Source organism: Leuresthes tenuis, unplaced genomic scaffold, assembly GCF_036924035.1.
Source record: "Leuresthes tenuis unplaced genomic scaffold, fLeuTen1.0.hap1 SCAF_6, whole genome shotgun sequence".
Taxonomy (NCBI): Eukaryota; Metazoa; Chordata; class Actinopteri; order Atheriniformes; family Atherinopsidae; genus Leuresthes; species Leuresthes tenuis.
The window spans coordinates 7,534,717-7,546,239 of record NW_027325360.1 but is presented as its reverse complement, the minus strand read 5'-3'; the positions used below and the strand labels follow the sequence as shown (position 1 = coordinate 7,546,239).

General features: G+C 41.3%; 1 protein-coding gene across 4 annotated transcripts; it reads right to left on the bottom strand.

The window, feature by feature from the left end:
• Positions 1-1,744: 1,744 nt before the first annotated feature.
• On the bottom strand, positions 1,745-11,293 carry LOC140309496 (uncharacterized). 4 transcript variants are annotated; one of them, XM_072387361.1, is made up of 12 exons: positions 11,209-11,293; positions 9,255-10,012; positions 8,295-8,383; positions 7,984-8,064; positions 7,808-7,867; positions 7,636-7,704; positions 7,444-7,533; positions 4,565-6,452; positions 3,961-4,116; positions 3,537-3,816; positions 2,866-3,143; positions 1,745-2,312 (listed from the first exon to the last, which is right to left on the bottom strand). In XM_072387361.1, exons 2-12 carry the CDS (start codon positions 9,955-9,957, stop codon positions 2,044-2,046), a joined length of 3,963 nt encoding a protein of 1,320 aa, XP_072243462.1. In that variant the 5' UTR covers positions 9,958-10,012; positions 11,209-11,293; the 3' UTR covers positions 1,745-2,043. The 4 variants fall into 4 exon arrangements, with proteins under 4 accessions (XP_072243462.1, XP_072243463.1, XP_072243464.1 ...); XM_072387362.1 differs by having other exon boundaries at positions 2,866-3,141; positions 3,541-3,816; XM_072387363.1 differs by lacking the exon at positions 2,866-3,143 and having other exon boundaries at positions 3,541-3,816.
• Between the last annotated feature and the right edge of the window lie 230 nt (positions 11,294-11,523).

Below are 11,523 nucleotides of genomic sequence, written 5' to 3'. Positions count from 1 at the left end.
CAGGCCTGCACTAAACAAAAGTTCCAGCAACATCTTCTTGTCCAGTACAGGTTGTTGATATCACTTCCATCCCACCATCCACAGGCCATGTCCACTGTTGTATCCATTTGTCCTCTGTAACCTCGTCTTCGCTTGCTTTAGTGATGCTTTAAGTTTGGCTTTTCTGAAATCCAATTTCCCCTCAGCCAGTCTTTCTCAGTTTGTTACAAACACTTTGCCATCTCTGTCACTGCGCAGTCTGACACCTTTCTTGTACGTTCCCATTTTGTTTGTGCTTGCGCCACATTTTACGCACAGCTGACCGACCGGAGCAACCACGTTTTTGCCATACTACACCTTCAATCACTTACCTGAAGGAGTTTTTTTCCCAAATCCAATTATGATGTCTATCATTGCTCTTTATGCTCCCAAAAATAATGTTCTCTTTCTGGGATGAAATAAATATAATTAAACTTAAAGCTGTAGTGCGAAACTTCTGTCGCCCCCTAGAGGATTTCTGCGTTATTACAACGATGCGGCCGGCACTTTAATATGACGTATGACCCGGTGTTACACGCCCCTCCCCTCCGCTACCTCTCCACCACCATACACAATTCAACAATATTTTTATGCTTTTTTGAAGAACAGTCGATGCATAAAAAAAAAGGAAAAAATGGACTCTTCAGAAGAGGTTTTTGCATGATTTTTTTTCTCCTCACATTACAAGAGTAACACTTGCGACACACCACATACTGCTGGTCACTGACCATACGGACTATAACTGTCCGGGACAACAGGCAGCCATCTGCAACATATAAGCAGAGCTTCTCTCTGTCTACACAACGTGTAGGCTACTAAATGTACTCATCACAGCACACAGACTCCCCGCAGTAAGTTACACACAGCAACACCACTACACACCTTTTACTTACTGCTCGTTAGGCTAACATTACACAATGTGGCGAACACCAGGCTGCTAACAATACATTACATTCATAGCGCCATTTACAAGAAAATAATAAAGTACTCGGTCCAATACATGTAACAGCAACACATCCTGCTCGTAATGTATGAACAGAGTCACTTACCCTACAGCAGGATCAGGGCAAAAATCGGTGTCAGACCTCAGTCCAATCTCCTCCTTCAGGGTTCTCCATCAGGAAAAGTGATCCAAACTCTGCTTAGTCCTCTCCTTTTGTCACTCTTTATCTTTGACAACAGGCCTTTTGTCGAACGGGAAGTTTTTTTCTTTGCAGTGTGATCTATTTCTGACCGTCTTGGTTGCTTATTTGTGTTCTCCGCCATGTTGCTTCTAGCAGCATCAGGTGAAACCGAGTAGAATGCGTCATTTCCTGTGCGCCACCGCGCACGTATATTAGTTACAGACACGTAAAAGTTATGAACTGCAGCTTTAAATTGTTTAAGGCTAAAAACAAATAACTTATTTAGCTAGAGTGGTGATTCCCCTGCTTTTACTGGATGGCTTACCACATTTCAATATTTTCATATATAATGTGTATTTCCTTTAAGTAAATATAGGGTAATTACCTCACACTATATCCTCTTTGATAAGTAACAAGCAAGGTTTGACTTCAAAATGACTATTTTGATGCCTTAAGCACATCAACTTACCAGTACTTCCATATTTTCACTTTGCTATCATTGCATAGTCCTCCCACTCTTAAAAAAAAAAAAAAAAAAAAGCACCCTCACCTTATTACTGGAACACTGATCACTCATTAATGCAAACACATTTCTACCAACATGTTCTTGGCACTTTACTTTTGGTAAGTACATAAAAGTCAGACGAAATATTACATGTCAAACAGTAGCGAGATTCTGAATTTCAAACTTAAAACATTTGCCATCAGCTTCATTTTGTGTGACACATAATTCACCAGTTCCTATGAAACGAACATGATACAAACAAACTAAAGCGCAGTCAAATATAAGAGAGAAATGGAACTGAGGGAAACCGTTTCAAAATGCTGAGAAAGACTAAACTGATGAAAAGAAAGATGTAAGACAGCGAAGGTTTCAGTTAGAAAGGGGTTAAAGTTACACCTACAACTGCTGGTAGTCTCCCTCCAGCCAGAGACTTTTACAGTTTTCTGAAAAAGAGCCCCTTTGTCTCTGCAGAGTAGTGATCCTGTTTCTGACGTAGTCCTTCACACCTTTCCATGTCCGGGCCTTCAGCGCATGCGACTCGGCCTCAAGGCACTGAACGCAGTCGTTTTTCTGAGGCACCCTGCCCTCTTTGATGAAACTCATCAGGTGTTTTTCTACGGCACGAACCTCTTCTTCGTCCCATTTAAGTTTGGCTTTGGTGGAGTCTGTGGGGAAAAACAAATCAGACAAATGACCTTTAAATCAGCCTGTGTCAACAGAGTGCCGTTTTTATCCTCAAACCTTATATTGTGTCTATGACATCTTCAAAAGATACATTTTCTTATTGCCATGTTTTGACATGAAACTAAGCCTGGACAGAGGCAGCTCTTTGTTGTTGTCTTTGGCAACACCGATTCAGATCAAAGAAACAGAAAGCCTGTCAGTGGTCACCTTAAACAACTTCCCCGTCCCTTGATTTGTCAGATTTGTGAGGTGCAGCAGTGTTGCAGCTTGTTGTAACGCCATGTGCTTGCTAACCTGCTGCTCCACAGCTTGCACCGCAGACTTCATTGTGATACCCTGTACTAGCTTCTTGTACCTCTTAAAGCTACAATCTCATTGTAGTAAAAAGAAAAATATCTAAATTTTTTCAAGAATTTCCTGATTTTCATCCACCTGTAAACAAATTTCCTGCACATACATTGCCAGATTTGCAGCATTTTGATTGAAACCCCTCAGTTTTAATCATACGGAGAAATTATAAGTGCTGAAAATGACCTGTTCGCTGCTGTGGTTCCACCCGCCTTGGCCTTTTACCCCTTTCTGATGACTTCTTGAAAGAGCCCTTTTCTCTCTGTCTCTGTAGAGTAGTGATCCTGTTTCTGACATAGTCTTTCACACCTTTCCACGAGCGAGCCCTCAGCGCATGTGGCTCGGCCTCAAGGCACTGAACGCAGTCGTTTTTCTGAGGCACCTCGTGCTCTTTGATGAAACTCATCAGGTGTCTTTCTACGGCACAAACTTCTTCTTCGTCCCATTTAAGTTTGGTGGAGTCTGTGAGGAAAACAAATCAGAGAAATTAACTTTAAATCAGAGGACAGAGGTGGGCGTAAGACATTCTTTTTTGTTAGTTCTCCTTGATCTGAATGAATGTTGCCAAAGACAACAGCTTGTTGTTACTCTTATGCTTGCTAACAGGCTGCTCCACAGTTTGCACTGCAGACTTCATAGTGATGCCCTGTACTCGCTTTTTATCCTTCTTAAAGCTACAATCTCATTGTAGTAAAGAGAAAAAGACAAAAACTTGTTTCCCCCGCGGAACTTTCTGCCAGGTTTGCAGCGTTTTTCACTGAAACCACTCTTTATTTCAACAGTAGGGAGAGAGGTTGCACAAAACGTTTCTGGGTATCATCGACTGTATTAAATGCAACATAAACAACTGCTGGAAGTGACCTGTCCTCTGCTGTGGTTCCTCCTGCCTTGGCCTTTTACAACTTTTAGATGGTTTCTTGAAAGAGCCCCTTTGTCTCTGCAGAGTAGTGATCCTGTTTCTGACGTAGTCCTTCACACCTCTCCACGTCCGGGCCCTCAGCGCATGTGACTCGGCTTCCAGGCACTGAACGCAGTCGTTTTTCTGAGGCACCCTGCCCTCTTTGATGAAACTCATCAGGTGTTTTTCTACGGCACGGACCTCTTCTTCGTCCCATTTAAGTTTGGCTTTGGTGGAGTCTGTGAAAGAGAGCAAGAATACAAGGCGGCCAACAAACAAACCGAAGGACTTAGTGAGTCTAGTGGCGTGGAAAGGGAAACCTCAGCCAAAGACAACAACTAAGAAATAAAAAAAAAGTCCTAATGGTCACCAAAAATATTTACCTTGGGCCCTTAATTTGTCAGATTTGTGAAGTGTAGTCATACTGCAGCTTGTTTTTCCTCCATATGCTGGTAGACCTGCAGCGCCACAGCTCGTACTGGAAACTTCATCGTGATTTCGGGTGTTAGCTTCTCGTCCTTCTGCAAGCTGCAAGCTCACTGAAGTACAGGAAACAAAAAAAAAGAGTGAGAATAATTCCAGTATCGCCTCCAAGCTCCTCCCATAGACTGCCAGGTTTACAGCCTTTTGGTTGAGACCGGTGTATTTGTGTCATTCGTGAAAGATTCCACTCGATGTGATGTATAAACTCTGGTTAAAAGGCAAACTCTCTTCACATTTCAGTGGTGTTACTGTCACAAAGACAAGCCACTGACTTCACAAAACGTATTTAAACTGACATCTGAGTGCTTTTCAAAAGCCGTCAAACTTCAGAGACAAAAGAAAAATGTTTTATTTTGCTATGATGGAAGCTCAGATGGAATTCAAAAAGCATAATGACATTTTTTGTTAACAACATACAACTTAGGTACAAGTGAGAGAACGGCCGGCTTTCAGAATTCTGCATCTCATTTTTACTTTTAACTGCCAAAATATAAAGACGATTACCTCCAGGCTCCATGCCGGTGTCATCAAACATCATGTTGTCGTTCTGTCGCAGGACATGGATTTGATTATTAGGGCCAAAAATCTGTCTGGCTTCATCTTCATCTAGGTTAATCAGCTGGAGCATCGCTGCGAAATGCCTCCGGATCTTTACCGATGTCAGTTCTGCGGGGTGCTCGGCTCCACATTCATTCGCAAATCTTTGGATGCACTCTGAGCCGTTGTAGGCAGACAGAGCAGTTGGTCGGCCAAAGATGAAGGGGTTGTTACTGGAAACCCCGCATGCCTTGCGGGCATTGATCAGTAGCTCAATAGATGACTCAAAACAGGGCTTGAGTAAAACAGGGACCATTCTCCCAGAACTCCCTCTGATGTCCACTCTAGTGAAGATCCCACACAGGGTTCTTTCCAAATCCGAGACGCATAAATCCATGTCATCAAGCACATCTGACCGCTTCCGTGACATGAAGGCTGTTATTTGAATGGATGCGACCTCTTTAGTTTTCCTCCTGTTGAAAACTATTAACCGAGCGAGCACCACCCTAGCCAGAGCAGCGTAGTTTTCTGCACAATAGCTCTCTGCAAGTTTCTTCTCAGCAAGACGATGAACACTCTCCAAGTGGAAATGCAGGCGTTTCACATCTTGAGCAAATGGCATCTTCTTTTCCTTTTTCTGTTTAATTTCTTTGAGATTTGTTAATGCACTTGAAGAAATGCGCTTATTCCATTTCTTTTGATACACAGAGAGGAAGTTTCTGGCAGCCTCTGCTACTTTGACATCACCCGACTCGTTGGCATTTCCTTCTATAATACAGCAGATCTTCTGTAGGATGTAACCAAGCTTGATAGCAAGAGAGGGGGCGCTGTATGCTTTCTTTTCAGGGTCATAACCTGCCACGACGTTCACAGCAGACACCACATGTCGGAAGTTTGAGGGGTAAAAGAAATCCTCCAGACTCTCCATAGGGGTCATCTTTTGAGCCTCCAGCAACAGCCTTGCTATTTGTCGAATGTTTTGTCTTATGTAGCCATGCTTCTTCACATCCTTGCCGTACTCATTGAACATTTGCTCCGCAAACTGCAAAATAATCCTGTTATTCATGACAGTTCGTGTCACGTCATCATAGATCATCTCACAAAGAATGTTCCTAACACTCTCACTTATACCAAGGTCTACAGTTAAAAGCACACATCTAGATATGATGCGCTTTCTTCCCTCCTGCGATTCATCTTCCCCTTCTTTCTTAACTCTGTCTGGGCATTTACTCAAGTGCCTGTACATAGCTTTCTTTCCATAAAGACCCAGACAGTAAATGCAGTGAATATAGTCTTCCGCCTTCAAGGTTTTTTTGGGTCTTTTTCGTACAGCAAGTTGTCCCTTTCCGGTTTTCAAAACGTTTTTATTATGTGCAAAGTTTCCTTCGTTTGTTAGTTTATTCCATATCTTTTGCCTCTCTTTGGAAAATACTGGATACTGGAATGCAAGAGCAACCTCTGCTCTGTCACTGTGGACTCTCTCAAGATGCCGTGCCATTTTGCTCACAGGCTTAGTGCAAAACAAACAGTAATTCTTCCTGTCATAAACGCGTCTTGCTTTTGTGTTTGAAACTGGTAAGACCACAGTTTCTGCAGACTTTATCTGACTGCTTTTGCACATATTTTCTGGAGGAGTGGCACTTTCCTCTTCACTCGAGGAATCGCTTGAGATATCCCTTTTTGTCTTTGCCAGTGGCTGTGTTTCATCTGTGGGACTCTGTGGCCTGCTGTCGCTGGCGTGATCTCCAGAGCTGACGGTGTCCTTAGATTGGCAATCTGAGAGGCTGCCGTCACTGCGAGGCATGTAATCAGGATCGGTGTCATCTGCTGAGTCACAACAACTGTCGTCCTTTTCCTGAAACATGTAACAGAAAAAACAATTCCTTAAAAGGAGATCAACAACAATCTGTTTGTTTAGGTATGTTTAGGTATTTGAACCAACAGGTTCAAGGTATGTACCAACAGATTCAAATACCTACATTAGTAACATAGTAAAAATCATCTGGTGCTTATCAATCACTAATACTCAGGTAAATACAACCCCCGATTTACTGCTACTAACCCCATTTACCAGCTACAACTTAAAGTAATCCTTTTCTGTATGATATTCAGTCAGGAATTCAGGAGGAATTTTGGCCCATTCTTCTTCAAATGTGGCTCCAGTTCATCGAGGTTTGCAGCATTGGTTTATGCACAGCTCTCTCAAGGTCCCATCACAGCATTTCAATCAGGTTGAAGTCTGGACTTAGACTGGACCATTGCAACACTTTGATTCTTTTCTCTTTCAGACATTCTGTTGTAGATCTGCTGCTGTGTTTGGGATCATTATCCTGTTGATGACCCAGTTTCAGCCCAGCTTTAGCTGTCAGACAGATGGCCTCACATTTGACTCTAAAATGCTTTGGTATCCAGAGGAGCTCACGGTGGACTCAATGACTGCAAGGTGTCCAGGGCCTGTGGCTGCAGAACAAGTCCAAGCCATCAGCCCTCGTGCTTGACAGATGGATTCAATTGCTACATATTTTGCTCATTTTAAAATTTGGTAAGGACCAGATGATGCTTTTACTGTGTCCTGATACCTAAAACCTTGAGTACTTTCACTTGGCTGTATATTCTATTTTATCAGAGCAAATATTAAAAAAAACAAAAAGAGATTATACGAGATACATTCATTCAGGATTTTAATGTTCATAGCACTGACTGACTGATTTCTACCATTCATACGTTGCTATTATGGAAATCTGCTTTGAACCTCTGAGCTGCTTAATTTAATACTAAAAACCAGCAGGTACGGCCTGAACATGCAGCGATGAAAATAACACAGACAAAAACATAAAGGCACCTACCATCGACTCAGCTGCTGACATCTGCTCCTCTGGCGTATCAGTCATCTGATTTTTTTCATCATAAAACGAAGGTGATGAACGACTCGCTGACTGAAAACGAGCGATAACAACAGTGTGAGACTCATGGCCGAACATTAGTCACCTCAAATGTACTAACGAGGATGCATATTTAAAAATCTAAGACAGAGTTACCTCTTCTGAAGGCAGCTGAACTTGGTGTGGATCACTGGTTTCAGTTGGCTTACAGGGATGTGGATCACCCTTTGACCAAGAAGTGAAAGAAAGTGGTGAGAATCTTAGTGTTGTATACATCCCACATGCATTATCAATCACACAGCATCAAAAAAATAAATACTGAACCTACCTTAACAGCTGTGTGTGGCCACTGATCATCGTTGTTGGCATCCGGAGGCATCGATTCCAGCTTAATGGAGGGATCAATAGGAAGTCAACAGGGAGAAGCAGTGCAGAATTAAACATAAATGAAAAAAAAAAGTGTTTAAGAAATGTATAATAATAAATTATTGAAAGCACGCTCACAAGCTTATTCATGTTTTCCAGTTGCTCAAGAAGCTGCGCACGCTGCTGTAAAATGATTGAACGGCGTTCATCATTGGTAGCCTGGAAGCAGACAAAAATCATTACAGATGTAATAGCATCAAATTATTGATCGTCAGTCAGGCTCCACTGCTCTACAACTACCTCAGCTGTTCATATGTTGCTGGTATTCAGACCTCTAAACGAACAGCCACATTGTTTAAAAAGTTACCAAATGAGTCACAAAAAAATAACAGAAGAAGAAAACAACAGTGATCGTAGGGGGTTTTGTTGTGTGCTTTGAACGTCCTTACCAGTGTAGAACTGTTTGGAATATTTCCCTTTTGTGCGGGTTGTTTGTTTTGAGGAACAGTGGCATCTGGGACAGACCTGTTCACAGCTCCTGAGAAGACAATAAGAAGAAAAAATTAGGCCAAAAACTGACCCAGTCTTACAATTAGAATTTACATTGTTGGAGCTGCAGTTACTTTCTATAACCTCCAGTGGAATATGCATTCAGTTGTTTGTAACATAGTAAAACCTACAGGTTTATTTTATTTCAGCTGTTTTCAATGCGTGTGATTTAACTTAACGGTCAATGTGAAGAAAGGAGTTTGGGATGGTCTACAGCATCAATTTAACCATGTTTATTCAGAAAATTAGTTTTTCCAAAGACACACTGCACATCAAGCTAAGCTATGTCAAACTTCAGCTTTTAGCTCCTTAGGAATCACATTGTTGGTGCAAAAATACAATTTCATTGCTGTCACACTGCATTTTTCGGTGTTTTTGTGACAGGCTGCTAAAAACAGAGTGCTTTTAGGATACGATTTAAAATAATCCCTCTGAAAATGGGTCAGGTTGAAGGAAAAAGTAAAAAAAAACAAAAAAAAACAGCCAAAGTCCAAAAGAAATCTTCAAAAGGCCTGGATAACTATTGCTAAAGACAACTTTAAACATTTCCAAGAATGTCTGGCTTTTTAGAAACAAAATATAAAGAATCACTAAGGTGCTGATGACTTTTGCACGGAAAATGTATTTCGGTCAAAATATTGATTAATTTGCCTCATCTGCTAATCAGGCAACTGTTTTTGAAAGTATACGCACAGCTGGTCTTACCACACCGAAATCTATCACCAAAACAATTTGAAACCCAAAACAACTAAATGAATAAACACCAGTTTAGATCAGCATAAACCCAGAATGATTAACCACAGTGTTGACTAATAACACATGAGAAACATGACATGTGATAAAAAAAAAACACATCTTACCTCTACTAAGTGATGGAGGTACCCACTGAGGCTGATCCTGAGAGGGGGATGAGGCATAGCTGTGCGAGTATACAGCAACACCAGTCGACTTCACATTTTGTCCTCCAAAAGTCGCTTGAGTCGCATCTCTGTGCTGTCCGCATGATGGCAGGCTCATGGACGGAACCTGAAGTCCGTCTGGTAAACCCTGACAGGGTAGCTGCATTTGAAACAATGCTTTCTGAGGGTTGTTGGGTGAAAGAAATGGTAGATGCTGGGGCCTACAAGGCTGTGGTCCTTGGTTTGGCTGGAGAAGCGATGGTGGGGGGACAGTTTTTTCTTGATTTGAGGCGATCAGCATAGCTGAGCTGTGAGGGCTTTGCTGAGCAAAGGACATCACGTGAGAGGTACTTGGGATTGCAGTGTTGTCAAAAAGCGAGTTGGATGATGAAATGTTGCTAATAGGAGAGAATTTGTACAGGGAAGAGTCATGATTATTGTTTCTGGAAGGTAGAGTGCTCATATTGTTCATACAGCTCTGATTGGATGCCTGAAGGAGGTTGTACAGGGGACTCTGCTCGGAGGATGAACCCAGACTGAGTTGCTGGGAGTTGGTGTGTTGGTTGATGACAAGTCCCTGAGACAAAGTTGTGGACCAGCCAGTCTGGCCGGCCCACGTCTGACAGGGTACATGGCTCTTATTTCCTGTCAAGTTGTCCATCATTCTCCATAACCATCAAGGTCTGTTGATGAGTCTTTTACTTCCATGGAGACAGGTCCTAACAGAGCAAAATGACGTTAAATTAAATCACAGGCCTTGATCTCAGTCAAACATATTGTAGTTTGACTAAAACATAAAATCGCGGATCATTATGCCTTTGGGAAGAACAGAATGGGTTCAGCTTTAAAGCCACTAAGAAGTTACTTTCTTAAGTTAACATGATATCTACTCTGTTGAAGGTAATCATTTTCTCGTGAGATATATAAAAATACTAACTTTAAATGTCTCGTAATTTAAAGAAAGGTCTGTTGTTATGTGTTTGTAAGTTTTCACATCAGATGTGATCAACTTTCTTGCTTCTCTAAGTTATGGATGAATTTGTGGGAAAGTTTTACACCAGGGGCCCAGTACAGAAGTGATCTTCACATATTTTCAACTGGGATCAGCTGCTGAATAAAGGAATTTAATTTTCCATTTTTGTCTTGGCAGGAGGTTTCAGTCTCACACCGTTTTACAAATTCTCTGTCTGAGGGCAGAAATAAGCACGTGCAGCTGCTGCTGAGATTGTACTCCTGATTTCTTTAGTATCACGCATCCAGGGAATAAAACAATGTTCCAGTGCACATTAAAATGGAGGGAAGCTTTAATGAAATTGAGTAGTAATCAGAGTAATTCAGCTGAACATGAAATTAAACAATAAAATGTCCTCACTTCTTGTACTACAAAGCGTTGCACCTATTTGCCTCACCGCAGTCACAAAGCAAGAGAATGGGATTACAAATGTAATTACTTGATAAATATATAAAGCTCATTGTTAACCATTTTCAGGCAACCTTTGGACTGAAGAACCGTGGTTTGCCACTTCTTGCAGTCCACGACACTGTCAAGACTACTATTATCTTCGTATGACAACAATTTTTCATTTGTTTGGGTCAACAGACTCCTAAAGCAACTTCACAAAAAGTCTAAAGTATATCAAAAGAATGATCTTTTAAGAATGGCGACTACACTATTCCTTCATTCGAAAATAATACGGCAATGTTACGTACCGCAAAAATCACTGTAGGTACGAATAAATCGATAAAACTGAACAGATTAGTAGCTCATTTCCTCAGGTTTTAGCTAGCTACAACCAGAGATTAGCTGTTAGCAATAGCAATATTCTCAGAGCAACCCTGAAACGACTGAGCTGCAGTATTAAAACAGCTACGTGCCAAAAACGCTTTAAATGTTTAAAATTGAGACCTTTTGTACCTGATATAACTGACGGACATTACAATGCGTTGTTTATTTCACAGCATTATCCTGCAGTTAGCCGCTGCTAATATTCCACTTCCGCTTATTTTTTCACAATAAGAGCATAATTTCCTCAAGCGTTTAATGTGATGATAAGAGTGTGAAGTTTGGCCAGGATATTGGGGATTATCTTGCATTTTAAAGCTTTAAACTCAAATTTGTTAGATGGGGTAATTGGGCATTCCCGTTGACAGATGGTCAAAAGAGAATAAAAGCATTTAAAAAGCTGGAAAGCATAAATGTGTGATATTTTATTAGAGTCGTTTTTTACCT

What these genes read in the sequence shown, in the direction of transcription:
- LOC140309496 (XM_072387361.1), bottom strand. Translation starts at nt 9,957, where the DNA reads ATGATGGACAACTTGACAGGAAATAAGAGCCATGTACCCTGTCAGACG. An exon ending in TGACAAATTAAGGGCCCAAG is followed by an intron (nt 3,817 to 3,960) that starts GTAAATATTTTT and finishes TCTCTTTCACAG; the next exon opens with ACTCCACCAAAGCCAAACTT. An exon ending in GGAACCACAGCAGCGAACAG is followed by an intron (nt 2,313 to 2,865) that starts GTCATTTTCAGC and finishes TTTTCCCCACAG; the next exon opens with ACTCCACCAAAGCCAAACTT.